The sequence below is a fragment of the Pseudorca crassidens genome, chromosome 20 (assembly GCF_039906515.1).
Source record: "Pseudorca crassidens isolate mPseCra1 chromosome 20, mPseCra1.hap1, whole genome shotgun sequence".
Lineage (NCBI taxonomy): Eukaryota > Metazoa > Chordata > Mammalia > Artiodactyla > Delphinidae > Pseudorca > Pseudorca crassidens.
The window spans coordinates 5,187,339-5,212,356 of record NC_090315.1 but is presented as its reverse complement, the minus strand read 5'-3'; the positions used below and the strand labels follow the sequence as shown (position 1 = coordinate 5,212,356).

The following is a 25,018-nucleotide window of genomic DNA, read 5'->3' as shown; positions in this document are numbered from 1 at the left end:
GAGGACATGTGCATCCGTAAGAGCCAAGGCCACTTGGCTTTTGACTGACGGGTCAATGGAGAAATACCTCTGTCTGTATGGTACCCATCTAATATCCTGTCCCAAGCTCTTCCATTTAGATGTGGGATGTTGTCCAAAGAAGGATTTGAGCCCCATTAGACACTGGTTAAGGAAAACACTCACTTCTCATCTGAAACATAAACAGGGAGATTGATCTCCTCTTAGACGCCACCCAAGAGCTCCCCAGAATGAAGTTCTTTGGAAAGGAACCATTCCTGTGGAGTAATAGATGTAGAAATTCTCTGATGAGGAACTCTGCTGTCATATTTCCTGTGGATCTTACTGTCTCATGAGAACCTGTCATCTGCTGATGTGCACCAACAAGTGGCTAACGGGGCTGAGGCTGGCTGTGTCGGAACCATGACCCCCCGAGACACCACCCTCTTCTGCCTCGGTGAGTCCTCAAATGCAAGTGGGTTAGAGGGAAAGATGGGGGGATCCCCAAATAGTCAAGGTCTCTCTCAACATGAGAACTCAGTGATTTTAGGAATTGCAGAGAAGATTCTTAACTCCTTAGTGGAGAGAGACGGTCTTTGCCCAGGTATCTGTAACTGCATCTGCCCAAGTCCCAACTCCATGCTAGCCTGTAAGGCTCCATGATCAAGTGGTCAAGTTGACCTTGTGGGGTTCATTCAACCCATGCCATGCTGTCTGGAGACCCATGATGGTTCCAGAGTTCCTACAGATGAGAGCCTCAGGGCTGGAATCTGGAAGATAAAACTAAAAGATGTCTTGTTTACTACGTTTGCTGTAGAAGAAAGAAAGGTCACCTGTGGGACTTCCCTGGCAGTCCAGTCGTTAAGAATCCACGCTTCCACGGCAGGGGGTGTGGGTTCGATTCCTGGTCAGGGAAATGAGATCCCACATGCCCTGTGGTGTGGCCAAAAAATAAAATCATTTTAAAAAATGACACCTGTATGTCATTATGTTGGGTGATTTATAATAAAGACTGGAAATGTGCAGATTGAGTTTTCATGAATGTCTCTCTTCCAGTGCTCTGTCTTGGCCAGAAGATTCAGGCGCAGGATGGTAAGTGTTCCCCTACGTCTCCTCCAGTCGCCCTCTATCCTCATGGCAGCTCCAGGATAGAAGAGCAGGAGACATGGTCCAAAGCCCAGATGAATTCCAATTTTATTCTTTGTTCTAGCTGTCTCTGCTGTGCTCCCCTTGCGTAACTTCCACCTCACTTTGGTCTCTTGGGATCCCTCAAACGCATTGTGCTCAGACCTGGATTTAGCCTTTGCCTCTGTTAAGCTGACTGTCCCTCAGAGGTGTGCATCTTACTGAATGTTCGCGACTGCAGGGATGAGAAAGTCGGGAACCATCTTCCGTTGTCCAACAGCCTCCCTATATCAAATGTACCTGCTTTCACAACCTAACTCTCCCCACTGCTATCCACTTTGCTTCATTTGAAGGGACACTGCCTTAGAGAACTTTGCGCAAGTAGCTTCAACTCTCAGAACCAATTTCTTTATCTATAAAAGAGAAATAAAAATAATAATGGAATCTATTGGATCATTGTGAGGCTTACTCGAGATAAACCATGTAAATAAAGTAAGTTACGTATTTGGTAAGTGTGTTACCTGTGATGATGAGGATGAAGGGGATCATGGGGGATAAAAAAGGTATTTGGACTCTATATGAAGGCCCAAGTCTCCACTTTCTTTGATTCATTACTTTTTTTTTTGGCTGCGTTGGGTCTTCGTTGCTGTGCGCGGGCTTTCTCTAGTTGTGGTGAGCGGGGGCTACTCTTCATCGCGGTGTGAGGGCTTCTCATTGCCATGGCTTCTCTCGTTGTGCAGCACAGGCTCTAGGCACGTGGGCTTCAGTAGTTGTGGTACGTGAACTCAGTAGTTGTGGCTCACGAGCTCTAGAGCACAGGCTCAGTAGTTGTGGCGCACGGGCTTAGTTGCTCTGCGGCATGTGGGATCTTCCCTGACCAGGGCTCAAACCCATGTCCCCTGCATTGGCAGGTGGACTCTTAACCACTGAGCCACCAGGGAAGTCCTGATTCATTACTTTTTTTTTTTTTTTTTTTTTTTTTTTGCGGTACACAGGCCTCTCACTGTCGTGGCCTCTCCCGTTGCGGAGCACAGGCTCCGGACGCGCAGGCCCAGCGGCCATGGCTCACGGGCCCAGTCGCTCCACAGCATGTGGGATCTTCCCAGACCGGGGCACGAACCCGTGTCCCCCGCATTGGCAGGCGGACCCGCAACCACTGCGCCACCAGGGAAGCCCCTGATTCATTACTTTTTAATGCTAATTAATGATACAACATAAGGTTTTCTGAGAAGACGTACTTACTTTATTTACTCTCCTATCTTCCACAATGAGTAAGCCAAGTTCTATCTACAATGGATGCTTAAATTATAAATAGAAATGTGACTTTGGGCTAAAAAATAAAATAAAAAATAAAGGGACACTGCCTTAGCCGCACCCTCCTGTAGAACCTGCATGTTCTTCTGTAGTGCAGTACTGAATTGCTACTGTATGTTCTGTCACCCCAACTACCTCGTCCTCCTAAGGGGGGAAACCGCTTGTCCATCCATGTCTCCTTTCTTCCAGTTCCTTCTAAAGACTGTAGCCTGGATTATTTGTGTCTTTAAAATACGAATATATTTACCTCCCTCTTAAAGGTTCTCAGTAGTCAATCTTCAGATAAACCTACCCACTTCCCCAGGTCTCTCAAGCTCTGCCCACCTGGCTGGTGACTCCCCGTCCAGCTCACCTTCCACTCTCCCTCTGACTCTCTCTGCTTTTCACCCGTGCTGACCTTAATTTAGCTTCTCCTTCACTCCTTGCACCTTATTAACTCGGGGATGTCCTCCGTTGTCCTTCTATCTAACTGCAAGGCTCCGAACGTTCCTATCCACGTTGCCTAGGCAATTTTTTTTTTTAAGGCTGCACTGGGTCTTAGTTGCAGCATTCTGACTTCTTAGTTGTGGCATGTGGGCTTCTTAGTTGCGGCATGCGTACAGGATCTAGTTCCCCGACCAGGGATCGAACCTGGGCCCCCTACATTGGGAGCGTGGAGTCTTACCTACTGCGCCACCAGGGAAGTCCCTGCCTAGGCAGTTCTTACGCATCCTCACATAGCAGCTGAACGCTCGAGTTTGTTATCAGATCTCCAAGGTCTACACCTTCAGAACTGCTGACCACACATCATGACCTACAGCTGCATCCTTGTGTATTTTTTAAATTAATATCTGACTTTTTTCTATATCATCATTCTTACAGGTAGGGGTCTGTTTAGGTCAGCATTTCTCAACCTCGGTACTATTGACATTTGAGACTGGATAATCCTTTGTTTTAGGGGCAGTCCTGTGAAGTATAGGATATTAAGCAGCATCTCGTCCTCTACCCGCTACATGCCAAGAGTATCTTCCACCACAACTGTGACAGCCAAAGATGTCTCCAGATATTGACAGACTGTCCCCTGGCAGGGACAACTGTCTGTCTCCTGTTGAGCGCCACTGGTTTAAGCCATGATAGTAGATAAACAATGTGCTGAGTTAATGGAGGCATCTCTCTGTGTATCTCGGAATAACAAATACATGGGAGGTACTGGTGAGTGAACGATACTGAACATAAGGAAGTCCTGCAGGGTTCGTCTTGCTTCACAACAATCCTGCTGAGGACGGCAAACTCCCTTGTTTCCCCCTTCACAGAGCTGCAGTTGAGCACATCACTATCAGGTCTAAAATAGATGATACACCTTGACAAAGGGAACCAGCAGATTCTGAGTATCCCTCCCCCTGTTTGCTAGGTTCTGTATAGGGGTTAAAGCCAAGGACAACAGTCTTCAACATGCAAAATCCCTCGCTTAACGCCACTCCGTGTGAATGCACTGGTGCCAAGAAGCTAACCCGCACCTTCGGGGACCCCGAAACATTTCCAAATCCCGTTCCATCCTAAGTCGCACTCCCGGAGCAGGAGGTTCCAAGTCCCAGCCTTCCCGCCCTCTCTCACAGAACTAATCATCATATCCGTCAGACACTTGTTGGCTGTCCCCCACATTGCATTCTCTAACTGCTGCAGGAGAAACAGCTCTCCCCCACCTGCAGAGGAGCTGGAGGGAGAGAGTCCTAGTTTGCAGACCAGGCTGCACCACTCTTCAGTTTGTGGCCTTGAGCAATGGGCACGGTTTCCCCAAGCTTCAGCACGCTTACGTTAGAGTGAAGAGCAGAACTGCATTCTCATAAGGATCACCATGGCAACAAAACACCAAACAAACTGCCGGCCAGACCAGCGGTTGCTAGGGGCTGCAGAGAGGGTAGGATTAACGTGGATGGGGTCTCCTCTGCGGGGCGATGAAAATGGAAGCAGACGGAGGTGATGACTGCACGACACTGAATGTACTGAATGCCACCGAATGGCATACGTTAAAAATGGTTAACTTTACGTTATGTAAATTTCACCTGAATAAAAAATACATATAACAAGGAAGGAATTCAGTTCCTCAAAAAATCCTTCAGTTCTTAAAAGCTAAATGTCCAATCCAGCAATTCCACTTGCATATATATAACAAAAGAAATTGAAAGCAGGGATTCTAACAAGATATGTATACACCCACGTTCATAGCAACATTATTCACAATAGCCCGAAGGTGGAAACAACCCAAATAGCCATTGACATGAATGTATAAGTAAAACGTGGTCTATACAAACAGTGGAATATTATTCATTCATAAAAAGGAAAGATATGCTGACATGGGCTACCACATGGATGGGTCCTGATGACATCACACGAAGTCAAATATGCCAGACACGGAAAGACAAATATTGTGTTATTCCACTGACGCAAGGTACGCAGGATAGGGAAATTCATAGAGACAGAAAGTCAGTTAGAAGTGACCAGGGCCTAAGGAAAGAGAGAGTGGAGAGTTACTGCTTAATGGTTACAGGGTTTTTGTTTGAAATCATGAAAACGTCCTGAAAATAGATGGTCGTGATGTTGCACAATATGGTGAGTGTAATTAACGCCACTGAGCTGTGCACTTAACATTGGTTTACTGCTGCTTCCCACTAGCTAGCTATTTTACATTGGGTAGTGTGTGTCGACGCTACTCTCACTTCGCCCCAGCTTTCCCCTCCCTTGCCAAAAAAATGGTTTAAATAGTAAATTTTGTGTTTATGTAACACATTTTATTTCACCACAATTAGAAAATACTAAAAACAAGTATTTTAAAGGTAGGAAATATAAGTCCATCACACCTTAATTTATTTGTTCCCCCTATAGTGAAAGAAAGAAGTATGGTTTCTCCATGGCAGGGCACCTGAGTCTGGGCTCTATTTTCTTCTAGGGAATCTTCCCATTCCTACCATATCTGCCACGCCCGGTTCTGTGATTCCCTGGAATGAGTCTGTGAAGATCCTGTGTGGGGGAACTCCTGAGTCTTTCCTGTACCAACTGGAGATCCTGGGAAACTCCACATACAAAGTGGTGGAGAAGAAATTGGGATTTCAGAAGACAGCTGAGTTTGTCATTAAACGCATGGATACTAATACTGCAGGACGTTATCAGTGCCGATACAGAAAACAGTACAGCTGGTCAGTGCATAGTGAAGCCCTGGAGCTGGTAGTGACAGGTGAGGCCTGTCTCTGACCCTCAGCTCTTTTTCCTTGCTTATCTTTTCAGAGATGCTATTTTTAGAACAGTTTCAGATTTCCAGGGAAACGGAGGAGATACAACAGAGTTCCCACACACCCAGCACCCAGGTGCGCACATGTTCCTTTACTATGATACACCCCTTACCATTAATGAACCAATACTGATACATTATAATGAGCCGACGTTCATTGAGACTTCCTTCGTGGTTACCCGACATCCTTCATCTCTTCTGGGATCCCATCCCACACTGCATTTAGGCGTCGTGTCTCTTTAGTTCCCCCTTGGCTGTGGAAGTTGCTCAGACTTTCCTCGTCTTTGATGACGTCGACAGTTTTGAGGGGTGCTGCTCTGGTGTTTTGCAGGACGCCCCACTATTGGAAGTTGTCTAATGTTTTACTCATGATAAGACAGGGGCTATGGATCACGGTGAAGACGACCACCAAGGCCCAGTGCCTTTTTTTTTTTTTTTTTTTTTTTGCTCTACACGGGCCTCTCACTGCTGTAGCCTCTCCCGTTGCGGAGCACAGGCTCCGGACGCGCAGGCTCAGCGGCCACGGCTCACGGGCCCAGCCGCTCCGCGGCATGTGGGATCTTCCCGGACCGGGGCACGAACCCGCGTCCCCTGCATCGGCAGGCGGACTCTCAACCGCTGCGCCACCAGGGGAGCCCCAGCGCCATTTTTAATCATATCATAGCAAGGGTACGTACTATACCAATGAATACGGCTGTTGACGCTGAGCTCGCATACCCGGCTGAGACGGTGTTTGTCAGGTTTTTCCACTGTAACATGTCTCTTCCTCCCACGCCCCCTTTCCATGTGGAAGGAAATCACTATATGCAGCCCATACCTAAGGAGTGAGGAGTTATGCTCCTGCGGTATGCATCCAGCCCTCAGTTTGAAGCTCTGTCCTCAGGGTGGCCTAACCCCGTGTTTCTAGAAGGTTGCACCCTGAGTTTCCAGGTTCTTCTACCTTTTCTTCTTATACAAAGAATAAAAAGAATATCCTTCAGCCCCTGCCATAACTCCTCAGACTCTCTGGATACCATTCCCTCTCTTCCCCAACATATGGCTTGTGATACTGTGACTTATACTAAGAAACATACATTTGGTCTTCATCCTCGTTCCTGGCACAGAGCTCCCCAAACCCTTGGGATTCCCTAAGCGATGAGCAATAAAGGTGTCTTCATTTTCATAGGAAATCCCTGTCAACCACACCTGAGTTTATGTTAATGAGGTGACTTCTGGAAAGCACCTAAGGATGGGGGCTGGTTGCCAGGGGTCATGGGACAGTTGGAACTTTCAGCCCCACCTCACCTGACCTCCAGAGAGGGCAGAGAGGCTGGAGGTTGAATCAATGGCCAAAGACTTAAAGAGTCTTCCCCACGTAACGAAGCCCTACGCATCTCTTCCATCTGGCTGTTCCTGATACGTGCTTTCATAATAAACCAGAAATCCAGTAAGTAAACTGGTTTCCTGAGTTCTGTAAGCCACTCTAGCAAATAAATTGAACCCAAGAACTGGGTCCTGGGAACTTCTGATTTATAGCCATTGAGTCAGAAGCACAGGTGACAACCTAGACTTTTGATTGGCGTCTGAAGTGGGGGCGGTCTTGTAGGACTGAGCTCTTAACCTGGAGCCCTAAACCTGGGGGATCTGACGTTATTGCCAGGGAGACAGTGTCAGAATTGAGCTGACTTGGGCTTCCCTGGTGGCGCAGTGGTTGGGAGTCCGCCTGCCGAGGCAGGGGATGCGGGTTCGTGCCCCGCTCTGGGAAGATCCCACATGCCGCGGAGCGGCTGGGCCCGTGAGCCATGGCCGCTGAGCCTGCGCGTCCGGAGCCTGTGCTCCGCAACGGGAGAGGCCACAACAGTGAGAGGCCCGCGTACCGCAAAAAATAAATAAAGAATTGAGTTGACTTGTGAGATGCCCAGCTGGGGTCTCATAATTGCTCGGCGGTGTGGGGAGAAACCCACACGCTGCAATTGGGAACAGAATCGTGTGGCAGTTCTGGCTTTAGAGACTAGATCGCTGTCTCTCGAAGCTGGCATCTCATCTGCCTGCTTGATCAGCTCTATCTACAGTAACTGGGGACAGAGTATAGGTCCTGTAGTAGTGAGATGGGATGTTACCGCCTCCCATTCCATTGCAGCAGGAAATGTCAGCTTCTTCGCTTCTCTTAGCATGGATCCAACATGAGTGGCGGGGATCCAGGGGGATGACACAAAATCTTGCTAACAGCTCACTCTCTGCTCTTTTAGGCTTGTATGACAAACCCTCCCTCTCCACTAATGGGTGCCTTGTGGTGATGCCAGGGGAGAGTGTTTCCCTCCGGTGCAGTTCAGCACACATCTCATTCGATAGATTTTCACTGAGCAAGGAGAGAAGGGCCGTTCTGTCACAGCACCAAAACGGGGGACGCTGGGGTGACTTCATTCTGGGTCCTGTGAACCTCAGCTTCTCAGGGATCTACACATGCTACAGTTGGTACAGTGGCAGCCCTTATGTATGGTCAGCCCCCAGTGATGCCCTGCAGCTTGTGGTCACAGGTAAGTGCACCCCCGCCTACACGTGTGTCCTCTTCCTCAGGGCTCTGGCTGACTGTTCAGGGCCTTGGCATCAGGCAGGAATACAAAGAGATGCACTAAGAAAGAACAGTGGGGCAGGAGAGAGTCATTACTCAGAGGACCACGAAGAGAGAAGAAGCACTTCTCTATCCATTCTTCTGCTGAGGGCCATTGAGGCTGCTTCCATGTCGTGGCTATTGTGAAAGCACTGCAATGAACACTGGGGCGCATGGATCCTTTCGGACCGTGTCTTTCTCCAGATATATGTCCAGGAGTGGGATTGAAGGATCATACGGTAGCTGTATTTTCAGTTTTTTTAAGGAACCTCCATACTGTTCTCCACAGTGGCTGTACCAATATACATTCCCACCAACAGTGTAGGAGGGTTCCCTTCTCTCCACACCCTCTCCAGCAGAAGATGTGGTATATATATACAATGCAATATTACTCAGCCATAAAAAGGAATGAAATAATGCCACCTGCAGCAACATGGATGGACCTAGAGATTGTCATACTGAGTGAAGTAGGTCAGACAGAGAAAGATAAATATCGTGTGATGTCGCTTATATGCGGAATCTTTTCTTTAAAAAAATGACACAAATGAACTTATTCACGAAACAGAAACAGACTGACAGACTTAGAGAACGAACTTATGGTTACCAGGGGGGAAGTGGGGGGGATAGTTAGGGAGTTTGGGATTGACAGGTACACACTGCTATATTTAAAATGAATAACCAACAAGGCCCTACTGTACAGCACAGAGAACTCTGCTCAATACTATGTAACAACCTAAGTGGGAAAAGAATTTGAAAAAGAATAGATACATGTATAACTGAAATGACTCTGCTGTACACCTGAAACTATCACATTATTAATCGACTGTACTCCAATATAAAATAAATATTTTAAAAAATGAGAGAGAGAGAAGAAGCACTTCTCACCCACACCACATTTGACTTTCACATCCTCTCCTTGAGTTCTCCAGTTTCCTTTGAAAACACGTGGCCTGTTGAGAAAGGAGAGGCCAACGTTTGGAGTCACATTAAGGGGTGTTGTTGAGATAGCAGATGCCAGACACAAGCTTTGACGAATCCACTTCCTTTTTCACACGCTTAGTTGCAGCTGAGAATCCTGAAACTAACCTATAATACTAGAATCCACTCGGAGTGGGTGACTGAGGAAGACTCTAAAAAAACTCTATCGAGGGACTTCCCTGGTGGTCCAGTGGTTAAGACTCGGTGCTTCCACTGCAGAGAGCACAGGTTCCATCCCTAGTCGGGAAACCAGATTCCAGATGCCGTGCTGTGCAGCCAAAAAAAAAAAAAAAAAACCCTCTATCAAGAGCTTCATTTTTGGGAATTCACTAGTGGTCCAACGGTTAAGACTCGGGGCTTTCACTGCCGTGGGCCCGGATTCAGTCCCTGGCTGGGTAACTAAGATCCCGCAAGCCACGCGGTGTGGTCAAAAAAAAAAAAAAAAAAAAAGTTTCATTTTTATGTTGTTTGCACGCATCACTGCCCAGAGGGAGAAAACAAAGAGTTACAGCAGAGAAAAGCAACTGCTGACTGCTGAGTGGGAATGACCACACTTGTCTCTCTTATGTACCTTGTCCAGTCATTCTACAAGCTCAGCAAATATGATAGTCATGGCACTGTAAGATCATACAGACAGAATGGTCTTTTCAATGAATGTTGCAGGGACAATTGGGCAATAGTGGAGGAGGGGTGAATTTATTAGCCTTTTCCTTTAGAGTAGATAATCAATGAATCTTGTTTTAGAAATCACCTCCTATCCAACGTCAAGGTGGTATTATCTTCTCAAACTTGAAACATTTTGCACTTTGCAATTAGGAACTCCAAATCCACTTGGAACTGATTTCTGTATTTTAACAGGAGAGAGTTACTAGGATTTCTCAGCATTGTAATTTCACACTATTTTATTACATCCTTGAGAGGAATAGAGGCCCATGAAGTCCATAAAACAAATGGAGAAATCTTTTTAAAGGTTCAGTGAACAGAAATGTCTGGTGAAAGGTCACACAATAGTGGAGATAAATTTTCCCTAAGTTTTTGCGTTCTGTTTTTTTGTTTTGTTTTGTTTTTGTTTTTCGTGTTTTGTTTCTTCGGTGGCATGGCATGCGGGATCCTGGTTCCCTGAGCAGGGATTGAACCCGTGTCCCCTACAGTGGAAGCACAGAGTCTTACCTCCTGGATGGCCAGGGAAGTCCCAAAATTTTCTCTAAGCTTATCTGAAATGTTTCTCCTACTTGCTTCCCAGATACCAGCCATCCTGTACCCTTTGTCATGTATGAGAAAGGAACACACATTGTTATGTGGGGTGAAGACGTAGAGGAGAGACTTTCAGACTCTGGATCCATGAAGATGTTGCAGGGACATGATTAGACAGTCACTGACACTGCCACGTGAGGAGGGAATGAAAAGCAAACACAACATGCTCGTACCTACCTCCTCCCCGTTTTACAAAACTCCCCGGGGAACCACACCCTTGGACCTACATTTAATGTGAAGTAGGGTGCTCATGAATGCATGCACGTGTGGAGGAGGGGGTCCCAGTGAAACCACAAATAGGGAAATGAGCTCCCCTTCCAGGGCTCTTGGGATGGGATGGAATGAAACATGACCAGTGATCATTCATCTCTTCTAAATTACGTCTCTAGATACCACGAACCAAGATTACACGACGGAGAACTTGATTCGAATGGGCATGGCAGGGCTGTCCCTGGTGGTTCTCTTGGTCATTCTGGCTGAAAATTGGCTTGGCCATCAGGTTCCACACAAGGAAGACCAGCAAGAACTGCCTGAACTGAGCTGCAGTAGACAGAAAACTCAGACAGAATGGACCTTCGGACTAACTCCAAAGGGTCGCCAGGTAGACACCAGGCACTGAACACAACAGCCAGCACTTGTGGAGTCCTGGAAAGCTACGTGGAGAACACAAGGGAGAACGCAGTACTAACAAGCTTGGATCCCTTTGCAAACCAATCAAATGGTATTTTCTTATATGAATCTGATATATTTGCAGCCCACCCTGCTAGACTTTGGTGATAAAATTCTCAGTACAGGGCCTTCCCTGGTGGTGTAGTGGATAAGACTCCACGCTCCCAATGCAGGGGGCCCGGGTTCAATCCCTGGTCAGGGAACTAGATATACCACATGCATCCCGCAACTAAGAGTTTGCGTGCCACAACTAAGGAGCCCGCCTGCCGCAACTAAGGACCCCACGTGGTGCAACTAAGGAGAGCCCGCCTGCCGCAACTAAGGACCCCACGTGGTGCAACTAAGGAGCCAGCAAGCTGCAAATAAGGAGCGCATTTGCCGCAACTAAGACCCAGTGCAACCAAATAAATAAATAAATATTTTTTAAAAATATCAATATAATCTTTGCTTAACTCTTCCTGTGATAAAAAAAAATAATGCAAAGCATTCTCAATTCTCCTTGCTGACTGTTTTTCACCCCTCCTCCACACAAGTTCTGGCTCATACATTCATTTTGTCTTGAACTTATCAGCAAAACCAAATACCATTACATCCTCCTGATAGAAGACCTTAACACCTAGAATTCCATTAATTACAAAGGCTAATAATTAATTATGAATACTGTCCACTCAACGTACCATATATTCCACGCCATAACTGTGCTTCTAGCTTTCCCTACAGTAACATTTGTGTGTTAACACATGCTTTTCCGACTCTTAAGAAGACTCTCCTGTTCTTATGAAACTAACCCACTTCAAAATGTCTCATGCCTCCAACGCAAAGTAAACAGACTTGTGAAAGCAGCCGAACAAGCATCTCCTTTGGATCATCTCAGTACTTCAAGCTACTCAGTCTATCGATTCATCTTTTTGTAGTATGCATCATGACGTCTAGGAAACATGAAGTACTGGATCTATTTATTGAGATCATGAATAAATAAGTTAGTGACTGAGCCAGATAAACAAGGAAATGTTAGTGGCTGAGCCGAATAAACAACACGGAAGTGCCACAGTTGCAGAGGAGGACTAATGAGAGTCTTTATATCACATCCAAACCGACCAGAGAAATGCAAGGCAGTTTGTTTCCAAGAGAGGGAAAAGATTAGCTTCACATACGTGGTTTTGTCTATGGTAGGGCCTCGTTTGGAAAAGGGGTTCCGAGAATAAAAGGGCCCTGCACTCCTAGGAAAATGATTGATCTTTCTGTAGCCGCGATGACAAGCGGCCAACAGAATGGGTTTATGACCCATCGTCAATGACCACTCACGTTGGCCATTGAACCAATCAGACAACTCCCTGCTTCTAAATGTCAGCCAATCAGAAACAGGTTCACTCCAGTAACCACACCGGTGAGAGACAGCCAATCCAAATAGACTCCGTCGAACAAACATGTTCAAACCAGAAGAGCCCCTGAAAATCCACATTTCCCAAAAACCCCGTATAGGATCAGCAGTAGGCTCTGCTCAGAGACACTGTGTCTGGCCAGCATAACTCTCCCTCACTACAGTAATAACAAATTCGGCTTTGCCTTCTTATTTCAGACATTGAGTAGCGAGTGCGTTAGCCTTCGGCAGTTTATGTATTAGACTGATTTAAGTTAAGGTCTTTGCTTAAGGGCAAGGTGTATGGCGGCTTACAATCCATGACTTTAAGGGTTTTTTTAAAAATTTTTATTGGAGTATAGTTGCTTTACAATGTTGTGCTAGTTTCTGCTGTACAGCAAAGGGAATCAGCTATACATATACATATATCCACTCTTTTTTAGATTATTTTCCGTATACATGACTTTCAGTTCTAAGTTAGGCATTATGCTGGTCGTTTCATTTATATGAGCATACTGTAACGCCGTGAATTTTAATTTAATCAATTTTAATTCAATCAATCATGTGACAGTCATGTCACACGAGCAAACAGAGGCTCAGGAATGGTATGATTTGGATAATGATATGAAGATGTGGACACAGAGTTTCGGTCTGGGAAGATGAAAAATTCTAGAGCTGGATAGTGGTGATGATTACATGATGATGTACATGTCCTAGTTGCCACTGAACTGTACACTTAAAAGTGGTAAAGGCGGGCTTCCCTCGTGGTGCAGTGGTTGAGAGTCTGCCTGCCGATGCAGGGGACACGGGTTCGTGCCCCGGTCCGGGAAGATCCCACATGCTGCGGAGCGGCTGGGCCCGTGAGCCATGGCCGCTGAGCCTGCGCGTCCGGAGCCTGTGCTCCGCAACGGGAGAGGCCACAACAGTGAGAGGCCCGGGTACCGCAAAACAAAAAAAAAAAGGTAAAGGTGATAAATTTCATGTATGTGGAGCTTTTTACCATAATAAAAAAAAACTTTTAAAAATGGTTAAAATGGTAAATTTTGTGTTATGTATGTTTTGCCACAATTTTTAAAAAGTTCTTTGTGGTCTATAGAAACTGAAAGTAGATTAGTGGTTGCCCAAAGCTGGGAGAGTGAGGGGGTATTGGACAGTGAGTGCTAGTGGGTATTGGAGGGGGTTTTTTTTTGGGGGGGGGTGATTAAAAAGTTCTGAAATTAGATTATGGTGATGGTTGAGCAACTCTCAATATAATAAAAACCACTGAATTCTACACTTTAAATGGTAAATTGTATAGTATGTATATTATATCTCAATTAAGTTGAGTTTCTTCAACTATCAAAAATGATTAAATTATTAGTAACACCCTCAGTGGCTGAGTCATGACTTGAAATCCATCATCTCCAACAGGGCTTACAGTGTGCATACGGGGATAGTCCTAGGAGCACAGGTGTGAGCTTAAGGTGAAAACTGGGGCTGGACTAAATAGATACAGAGAAGTACCTGAGAAACCAGAGGCAAACGTAGGGAGAATGGATGGCATGACTGCCCTTAGTATGTGGTGTCCAGGGAAGACACTCCAGGTTCAGAGCATATTCCCCTAAGATGGTCACCCAACCCCTCTAATGAGCTGGATAAAACATGGCATTTATTTACCTTATTTGTGTTTCAGTTCCTTATCTGGAAATGGTGGAGTAAATGCTGTCAACTTCATCGGGTTATCATGAGAATTCAATGAATGAATGATGCCAGCCACTCAGAACAGTGCCTACACATAGGAAATGTTTTTCAAGTCTGGTTACCAGAAACCTTGCCTCTCAAGATGATTTTATCTTCAGATCTTTGCACACTGCTGGAATAAACTGTTCCACTCTGAGTTGGTGAGCTCCATAGCGAAAAATAGAGGAGGAAAGTATCATTACTATTATGTGATGCGGGGGTAGCACTCGCCCCCATTTCCATACCAACTTCAAGAATTACTATAAATAACCAAGAGAGTGTGTCATTGACCAAAAAATAGACAAATAGATCAACAGAATGGAATAGATAGCTCAGAAATAGACCCATATAAATACAGTCAACTGATTTTTCACAAAGGAACAAGAGCAATACAGTGGAGCAAAGAGACTCTCTTCAACAAACGGGGCTGGAACACCCGGACATCCACACGCAAAAACATGAATCTAGACAGACCTTACATCCTTCACAAAAGCGAACTCAAAATGGATCACAGACCTAAATGTAAAACGAAAACTACAAAACTCTTAGAAAACAACATAGACGATCTTGGGTTTTGTGATGCCTTTTTAGATACAACACCAAAGACATGATCCATGAGAGGAAAAATCGATAAGCTGGGATTGATTAAAATTTAAAAATGCTACTCTGTGATAGACAGTATCAAGAGAAATGAAAAGCCACGGCCTGGAAGAAAACATCTGTGAAAGAATGAAATTCGACGCTTTTTTACACCACACATAAAAGTTAACTTAAAATGGATTAAAGACTTAAACATAGGGACTTCCCTGGTGGCGCAGTGGTTAAGAATCCGCCTGCCAATGCAGGGGACACAGCTCCAAGCCCTGGTTGGGGAAGATCCCACATGCCGCGGAGCAACTAAGCACGTGGGCCACAACTACTGAGCCTGCGTGCCACAACTACTGAAGCCCGTGTGTCTAGAGCCCGTGCTCCTCAACAAGAGAAGCCACTGCAATGAGAAGCCCGCGCACCACAATGAAGAGCAGCCCCCGCTCGCCACAACTAGAGAAAGCCCTCATGCAGTAACGAAGACCCAACGCAGCCAAAATATATATATATAAATAAATTTACTTTTTTAAAAAAAGACTTAAACATAAAACCCCAAACACTAACACTCCCAGTAGAAAACATAAGAAAAAATGTACCGTAACATTGATCTTGTCAATAATTTTTTTGGATATGACACCAAAAGCACAGGCAACAAAAGCAAAAATACACAAGTGGGACTACATAAAACTAAAAAGATTCTGCACAGCAAAGGAAACCATCCACAGTGGGACACCACCAGCCCCAGGATCCCTGGGGTCCCACAAGAAGCCACCCTGGAACCTGGGCCTGCCCACCAGTGGGTAAGCAGCCACCATGCGAGGCAGGGCCTGACAGTCAGACAGGCGAGGGTCCACACCACCTACCAGTGCACCACAGATACAGGGAAGATGACACACAGATGGCCAACAGGCGTGTGAAAAGATGCTCAACATCTCTAATTATCAGAGAGGTGCAAATCAAAACAACACTGAGATATCCCCTCACACCTGTCAGAATGGCCACCATCAAAAAGTCTACAAATAATAAATGCTGGAGAGGGTGGGGAGAAAAGGGAACCCTCCTACACTGTTGGTGGGAATGTAAATTGGTGTAGGCACTATGGAGAACAGTACGGAGGATCCTCAAAAAATTAAAAATAAAACTACCATATGATCCAGCAATTCCGCACCTGGGTATACATCCGGAACAAATGAAAGCACTGATTCAAAAACATACATGCATCCTAATGTCCACAGCAACACTGTTTACAATAGTCAGGACACAGAAGCAACCCCAGTGTCCATCAACAGACGACTGGATTAAGAAGATGTGATATATGTGATAGATACACACGCGCACACGCACACACACACACAGTGGAATATTACTCAGCCATAAAATAGAATGAAATTCTACCATTGGCAGCAACATAGATGAACCTAGAGAACATTATGCTTAGTGAAATAAGTCAGACAGAGAAAGACAAATACTATATGCTATCACTTATATGTAGACTCTAAAAAATAATACAAATGAATGTATATGCAAAACAGAAACAGACTCACAGACACAGAAAACAAACTAGTGGTTACCAAACGGAAGAGGGAAGGGGGTCCGGAAAAATATAGGGTATGGGATTAAGAGATACAAACTAATATGTATAAAATAGATAAGCAACAAGAATACACTATATAGCACAGGGAATTATAGCCATTATCTTGTAATAATTTATGATGGAGGATAATCTGCAAAAATAGTGAATCACTGTGCTGTCCACCTGGAACAAATCCAATACTGTTGATCAACTATACTTCAATTAAGTAATTAATTAATTTAAAATTATTTAGACCCTTAAAAAAAGAACAGAGGACACATTTTGCATTTAAAATATATTAAGTACTTAATATATTAATATTATACTACTTAATATTAATACTTAATATCTTAATATTTAAGTACTTAATATTTTAAAGTACCTAATATTTTAATATTTAATTTCTGCTTTATAACAGACAATATTTTAATATTAAGTACTTAATAGTTTAAAATTTAATTTCTGCTTTATAAAAGACTACAGGAATGTCATTATGTAACAAATAAAATATATTTTTGCTTAAAAATATTATTTATTGAAACATTATAACAAATCTTTGAAGAAGGTAGTATTATCATTCTATTCTGATGAAACCAGTTAACATCCAAGCACATGAATGTACCCAGGGGAGCCAAAGTGAAAAACACCTTTTTTTTTTTTTTTTTTTTGCGGTGCGCAGGCCTCTCACTGCTGTGGCCTCTCCCATTGCGGAGCACAGGCTCCAGACGCGCAGGCTCAGTGGCCATGGCTCACGGGCCCAGCCGCTCCACGGCATGTGGGATCTTTCCGGACCGGGGCACGAACCCGTGTCCCCTACATCGGCAGGCGGACTCTCAACCACCGCGCCACCAAGGAAGCCCAAACACCTATTTTTTTTAATGACTCTAAGGCTTTTGCTCTGCACACTACCCTATGCCTTCCCTGGGCATAATGTCCATATTTCAAAATTTAGAAGTTGACCCCGAAATGAGTTTCAGTTCGGGCAGACAACTATCAGAGGTTCTGGTTAGAAACCACATATATGATCAGATGTGTCATGGGGACCATTTCCTCTCCTTATACCCGATGGCCAGAGGTGGGGGGAGATCTTTGAATCTTCTCATAAAAAAGTCAGTGTGAAAGTCCCGTGGTGATTGGCGCTGGGCTTCACTCACCACATCCTGTGCCTCTCCCTGGCCTGCTGGACTCAGTCTCCCCCCAGCTCTCCACATTAGCCAGGCACAATCTGAGCTATGCCTTCTGCACTTGCTGCCCTTCTCTTTCTTGGTGAGTTCTTGCATGGAAGAGAGATGGAATTCAGGGGTCTCGTGTGGATGGGGCGATATATCTCATGATTCCTGTTTTCCAGGGCTGTCTCTGAGCCAGGGGACCAGCACCCAGAAGCGTGAGTCCTTCCTTCAAAGCCCCAGCGTCTGGTTTGAGACTAAGTACCCACGTGAGAACAACTGAAAGAGAGGGCAGGGGCTCTGGCTTGCTAGGAGGGCTTGAGACCAGCAGCTGGGTGGAAAGTAGGGTGAGCAGGGCCTTTATCTGGAACTCCAGCCTCTGATTCCTTTCCAGAGACTCTCTCCAAACCTGTCATCTGGGTCAAACCCAGTTTCATGATTCCAGAAGGAAAACTGGCCATCATCTGGTGTCAAGGAACTCACGAGGCCGCTGAGTACCAACTGCACTTTGAGGGAGGCCTTTCTGCCTTCAAGAGACCGAAGTCACCTGGAATGTCAAACAGAGTCAAGTTCCCCATCCCGTCCATGACCTCACAGACTGCAGGGCAGTACAGGTGCTTCTATCGAAGTGGGGAGCTCTGGTCAGAGCCCAGTGACCCTCTGGATCTGGTGGTAACAGGTAACTGTCCCACTGCATATCTGTAGAGTCAACGCCTCAGCCTGACTCCTGGGCAGGGTCATCCCTTGTTCATCTCCTTTGCTCTCTTCCAAGCCTCACTCAGATACTAGTATTTGTCTCGAGGGTAATGTTGAGGGTTGATTATTTCCTACAGGGATTATCTTTAGAGAATTGTCTCTATGTCCCAGAAGCAGATCTGTCTTAGGTTCTTCAGAAAAGAGGCTCTGAGATGGATATTCGTGCACAGAGGGGATTACTGTGGAGTGTCCTCAAACGTCACACCTGTGATGAGTGAGGGGGACAGGCTGGGCCGAAGGGGAGGTTGGACTGTGATGCAGCTTCCCCTGAGACCTCGGCCGAGCAGATGTGGGACTCTGGACCTGGGTGGCCTTTCAGAATAGTATTGAAATGAGGCTGGAAGCTCTGTACCCCCCACTGCATCAAACAGTGATTGGCTGGGAACCACTCTTAGGGAGATTGCAGACAAATACCCTTGCTTTTGTGGTTCTTGTATTCTAGCAGAAGACAGACCATGAGTCAAAGTCAGGAAATTCAAATCAATTATATAGCATGTGAGGGCGAAACGGTGGTATGGAAAAAAGACAAAGTAAATGGGGTTAAGGTGACTGGCTGGCCAGGTAAGCTTGGGTCAGATAGTTCCCTTCAGTTGAGGGATATGGTTCTCAAACTTTAGTAGATATCAGAATCACCTGTAGGGCTTGCAGACGCACAGATGACTTCAGTGAGACCATGTTCATGGAAGCATTATTCATAATAGCCAGAAGGTGGAAACATCCTTTGCCTATCAGTGAATGAATGGATGGAGAAAATGTGGTCCATCCATACAACTGAGTATCATTCAGCCTTAAAAAGGAAGGAAATTCTAACACATGATACAACATGGATGAACTTGAGGGCGTTATATTGAGTGAAATAAGCCAGTCCTCAAAGGATCAATAAGTGTACATTTCCATTTACATGGGGTACTTAAAATACTCAAATTCAGAGGCAGAAATGAGAATGGTGGTTAGCAGGGGCTGGGGGAAGGGGGAGTGAAGAGTTAGTGTTTAACGGGTACAGACTTTCAGTTATGCAAGATGAAAAGCGTTCCGGAGACTAATGGTGATAATGGTTGTACAACGATGTTGATGTACTTAATACCACAGAACTGTACAATTAAAAATACAAAAAAAAAATTAAAAATAAGATGGGGCTTCCCTGGTGGCACAGTGGTTGAGGGTCCGCCTGCCGATGCAGGGGACAAGGGTTCGTACCCCGGTCCGGGAAGATCCCACATGCCGGGGAGCGGCTGGGCCCGTGAGCCATGGCCGCTGAGCCTGCGCGTCCGGAGCCTGTGCTCTGCAACGGGAGAGGCCACAGCAGGGAGAGGCCCACATACCTCACACACACACACAAAAAAATACTTAAGATGGTAGATTTATGTATATTTTACTATGACTAAAAGTGATAATGATGTTTTAAAACACAGATGGCTGCTCTCCTAAGTTTCTGAGGCAGTAGGTCTGGGGTAGAGCTTGGCAATTTGCATTTCTAACAAGGTTCCTGACGACGCGGAGGTTGCTGGTCCCAAGGACCAAACACTGAGGACCGATGACGTAGGGCGATTCCCAGAGAGTCATCTTTTTTAAATTAATTTTTATTGAGGTAGAGTTGCTTTACAATGTTGTGTTAGTTTCTGCTGTACAGCAAAGTGAATCAGCTATACGTATACATATGTCCCCTCTTTTTTGGATTTCCTCCCCATTTAGGCCACCGCAGAGCATCGAGTAGAGTCCCCTGTGCTCTACAGTGTAGGTTCTCATTAGTTATCTATTTTATACGTAGTATCAATAGTGTATATATGTCGATCCCAATCTCCCAATTCATCCCAGCCACCCTTGGTATCCATACATTTGTTCTCTACAGCTGTGCCTCTATTTCTGCTTTGCAAATAAGTTCATCTGTATCGTTAGAAAGAGATTCATCTTAACACTCCTGGAAGCTAGGGGAGCAACTGTCTCAGTCGTGAAGGGAGAGATCAGGGAGGGTATGTCCATGACCGAGACAAACCCAGGACACAGAAGAAGAGACCAAGATTCTGGGGAGCGATATCCCGGTCCTAAGGAGAAGAGGGATGGGGGATATAGGAGGCAGGATAAAGATGCTCTTTACCGGGACTTCCCTGGTGGTCCAGTGGTTAAGACTCCGCCACTTCCAATGAAGTGGGCGTGGGTTCAACCCCTGGTCGGGGAACTAAGATCCCACATGTCGCCTGGTCAAAAAAAAGTTACGTTCTTTACCTACCAGCCACCTTCTCTCGCAGGACTGTATGACACACCCACCCTCTCAGTTCAACCCAGACCCGAGGTGATCTCAGGAGAGGAAGTGACCTTCCGTTGCCGCCTAGAAACAGCAACAAGCACCTTCTTTCTGCTCAAGGAGGGAAGATCCAGCCGCCCACAGCGCAGATACGGGAACATCCAGGCGGAGTTCCCCATGGGCCCTGTGAGCACAGCTCACAGAGGCACGTACAGATGTTTTGGCTCCTATAACACACATGCATGGTCTTTCCCCAGTGAGCCTGTGAAGCTCCTGGTCAAAGGTGAGGACACCCCCCAGTTTTACCCTGTGTCCTTTCTGGATCCCTAACTGACCCCCCAAATAATGAGAGAGGCAGCAAAGAGGCAGGTGGGAAGACGCACAGGGGGTACTTTTCACCAATGCCCTCATCCACGTTGATCTCCCAGAGGCCCATTTGATAGCTCATGAGGAATATCGCCAGAGAGGTGGCGGGCGGGGGGCGGAGTGTAGAGAATAAGTGGAAAGACCAGATCCCTTGATTTTTCTCCTTGTCTCCATTGCCAGGAGATGCCGGGGACACCACCTTTGCGCCCACAGAGCACACCTCTTCTGGTGAGTAACACGGACTTCTAAACTTGGGGAAGGACTCAAAGCCTCCCAGTGACACTAAAACCCTGGCATTCGTTCACGATATCCCTTGAGTGTATAGCGTATGCCATGAACTACAGTTCTATTGGTCAACCAGAGATCCTTGCTTGTGTGGCACTCGTACTCTAGCGGGAGAAGGCAGACCATGAATCTAAGTCAGGATACATCAATCGATGACACAGCACACAAGGAGGAAATGACGATGTGGAAAAGGACAATGTAGAACGAATGGCATTACGGTGATGGGGAGGAGGGCAGGTGGCAGCACTGAACAGAGTTGTCCACACTGGCCTCACAGAGAAGGAGGCTTCAAGCAAAGAGCTGAGGGACTTCCCTGGCGGTCCAGTGGTTAAGACTTCGCCTTCCAATGCAGGGATGCGGGTTCGATCCCTGGCCGGGGAGCTAAGATCCCACCTGCCTCGAGGCCAAAAAACCAAAACATAAAACAGAAGCAATACTGTAACAAATTCAATAAAGACAAAGGAAGGAAGGAAGGAAGGGAGGGAGGGAGGGAGGAGAAAGAAAGAAAGAAAGGGAAGGAAGGAAGGAAGAAAGAAAGAAAAGAGCTGAAAGAGTTGAGGGCATGAGTCCTTAGGCCTATGCGCTAAGGCAGAAAGATGGGCAGGGTGATAAAAGAGCCCAGTGGACTGGAAATGATGTCAGAGGGGGGATGGCAGGGGTGTGGTGGGCTGAGGCAGCTCACTGAGGACCTTGAAGAAGTTTGGTTAAGACTGAATGACGTACAGTGGAGGATTCCTGGACTGAATGTCAATATTATGACATAGTGTGAGTGTTTCGTGTTTGGTAATTGCAATCATTGTTGCTTTTGTGGTGGTCATCCATTTCCAATGCCTGGTGTCAGTTTATTTATCTCTTGTAAAAATAAAATACAGTGTGTGTGTGTGAAAAAAAAAAGAATGCCGTATATATAGAATCATAAAAAAAAAAAACAAAAAAAGACTGAATGACGTGACCAGTGGGACAAAGAAGAAGGGATGGCGGTTGACTTAATGAGGAAACGAGGAAACGGAGGCTCACACAGAAGATACGCCTGGAGACACACGCTTATGAGTCCTAGAGCTGAATTCTTCCTCTGGTCTGTCTGTCTTTTGTTTTGTTTTTAATTAATTTTTGTCGGACCATAGTTGCCTTGCAATGTTGCGTTAGCGTCTACTGCACAGCAAAATGAATCAGCCATACATACACATATATCCCCTCCACTGAGGACACGGCAGTGCGTTAAGTAGAGCTCCCTGTGCTATACAGTAGGTCTTTGCCCTCTTCCACTCCACCTGCCAGATGAAGCCACTGGGACCTGGAGTGCGAGGAGTGGACCTAGAGAAGCTATAGAACGTCACGGAGTATAACCAAGGGTAGGAGAGCCTGGGATGGAAGAGGCCACATCATCTCTTTTCCTCACGTCTCCTCTTTCCTTATCCTCTGCAGACCACTGGGACTCCTACATGTTAACCACAGAGACCCAATTCCAGGAAGGTAAGCCAGCAGCGGGGGCTGGAGGCGCTAAAGGACATAAGATCGGGAAAGGAAAGAGGAAGAGAGATGGGGTGAAGGGGTCTTGGTAGGTTCCTGTGAGCCATCACTCTCGTTCTTCTGACCCCAGATCCTGTCCTCTGGGGTCACAATGCCCAGAACCTCCTTCGGATTGGCCTAGTTTTCCTGGTCCTGGTGGCCCTCGTGTGGCTCCCGGTTGAAGACTGGCTTCACAGGAAGAAGCTTCAGGAGAGAGCCAGCAGGGCTTCAAGGCAGGAATGCAGAAGGTTCAGAGCACAAAGCCCTGGAGAAATGACCGAGAGATGCAGTGGCCACAGGTAAAGCTGCAAGCTGACCCTGCCCTTGGGCTGTGGGAGCTCCGAGTTGAGCCCATGGAGGAGAGAGTCATCGCAGAAAACGAAGGCAGAACTGCACGGAGTTTGGCAGAGGGTTGGGGATGAAAGCGCTACATTTCTTCTGTAGGCAAAACCCATTGTCTCTTCTAGGTTCTAAGTACTGTTGCACTTGCTTCCTGCGAACCAAACTTTTAACCACTCTGGTCTTTCCTGAAAACATCTTTAACGGCATGGCCGTGGGAGTATCTCCTCCCTACTTTTGTCTTTATCCCTATTTCTTCTTTGCTGTCTCTTGCACATGTCATTCAAAATATTTAACCACCAGTACAGAATAGGTGCACTTATCAGACAGAACCAGAGCCGGAGAGGCAACAACCAGTCAATGGAGATGCAGGCGTATAAACAAACAGCACATCTATACCAATGTGTCCTGGCTGGATGGCAGCCATGCCCCAGTTCCCTCTATCCTATGCCCTTGCAGGATTTCTTCTTCTCCACTTCTTTATCCACACCTTGCCTTGTTCTTTGGGTCTCCTAGTAGATATCATCTCCTCCAAGATGATTTCCCAAATCCTCCAGCTTGACTTAAGATACTACTTTCATAGTCCCAAAGCACCTGTAATTCTCTACAACAGCATTTGAACCCTAATACTGCCTACGTATCCATTTTCCTGTATCGACTGCGAACTCATGTGAATTAAATTCATGTCAGGTGTAATGGCTGTGTTCGTAGTTCCCACTACTCAGAGAGTTCTCAGGAAATGTATGTTGAACAAATGGATCTATAAATGGGGTCAGAGTGCCACCTGAACTTGAGACTCCCATGCGTGGTCCTTGAAATGTTGTCTGGGCATCACAAACGCTCTCCTTTTTGAGAGTTTCGACTTGGTCAACCCACTAATATACCCATTATGTGGGTCCCCGCCTCCTCTCAATATTGTGACACCTTACACAGGTCAAATTCGTTCTTAAATCTGCATTTTCTGTTAACTATCAGCGAATATTCATTCCAACCTCAAAGGGATAACATGAAGATCTGGAGATCAAGAATATCCAGAAACCAGCATAAGCTCTGACATGTGTACGTTACTCAATGCACGATGACCATTATTATTCCTGATACTAAGGGCAATTAAAACTCATACCAAGTATTACCTCATTACTAGCGGCCCCAATACTGAATGTTCTCCTTTCTGGTCTTCACCTACCAGGTGTTCTAAGGTCCAAGACTTTCTAGCTAATCCCCATTTATAGTCTTCATCTCAAGATGAGATGGACCTGTTTGGGGTGGGTTCAGGACATTCCAACCTTTCCATATCCTAGTTTATGGCAAGAAACCTAGAGTCTCAAGGAAAAAATGGGTCAGGTAGAAATATGTTAGGGGTCAAGATATAAAGGCAGGGCTTGACCTGGGCACAGGAGGCTCCTCAAGGGGACGGAGGGGTCTTTACCACCATGGCCCTATGCTGTCCTTGGCAGTCCAGGTTAAAATCTTCCAAAACTGGTCAACGGGTCAATGCCAGAGGGTCAAGTATTGCAACGCTCTTTCTGAAATATTGAACATGGCTTGTATCTCAGACCGCAAAATGAAGCATGGGGAGAAAGAAAGGAAGGAGAGAGGAAGGGAGGGGAGGAGGGTGGGGGTAAAGTACTGGCCAATTGTTTGTGAGGATGATTTACTGGAAACACTCCAAAAACACTTTCATTTATTTCCCCATGGTCAGAACTTAACAGCTTTCCACACCTAGATGCAAGGGAGGTGGACAATGTAGCCTTTTTTCCAAATAGCTCTGTGGCAAGCTGAATATTGGTACTTCCGTTACCAATGAAGTGAAAGGTAACAGAGTTGTAATAAGCAATTCCAGTCCTTGTCATAAGAGCCTACTGTGTGTCAGGCACTGGTGAGAGTGCAACACACCAAGGCAAACATTATCCCCACCATAAC

At 45.9% G+C, this 25,018-nt stretch overlaps 2 protein-coding genes across 3 annotated transcripts; both read left to right on the top strand.

Annotated features, from left to right (window-relative positions):
- Positions 1-420: 420 nt before the first annotated feature.
- FCAR (Fc alpha receptor) lies at positions 421-11,142 on the top strand. Its single transcript, XM_067720698.1, has 4 exons — positions 421-454; positions 5,363-5,647; positions 7,930-8,217; positions 10,913-11,142. Exons 1-4 carry the CDS (start codon positions 421-423, stop codon positions 11,140-11,142), a joined length of 837 nt encoding a protein of 278 aa, XP_067576799.1.
- Positions 11,143-17,664: 6,522 nt separating this feature from the next.
- NCR1 (natural cytotoxicity triggering receptor 1) lies at positions 17,665-23,252 on the top strand. Of its 2 annotated transcripts, none has more exons than XM_067719211.1 (7): positions 17,665-17,698; positions 17,781-17,816; positions 17,993-18,277; positions 20,601-20,879; positions 21,143-21,190; positions 22,673-22,720; positions 22,848-23,252. In XM_067719211.1, exons 1-7 carry the CDS (start codon positions 17,665-17,667, stop codon positions 23,057-23,059), a joined length of 942 nt encoding a protein of 313 aa, XP_067575312.1. In that variant the 3' UTR covers positions 23,060-23,252. The 2 variants fall into 2 exon arrangements, with proteins under 2 accessions (XP_067575312.1, XP_067575311.1); XM_067719210.1 differs by having other exon boundaries at positions 17,781-17,867.
- Positions 23,253-25,018: the final 1,766 nt, after the last annotated feature.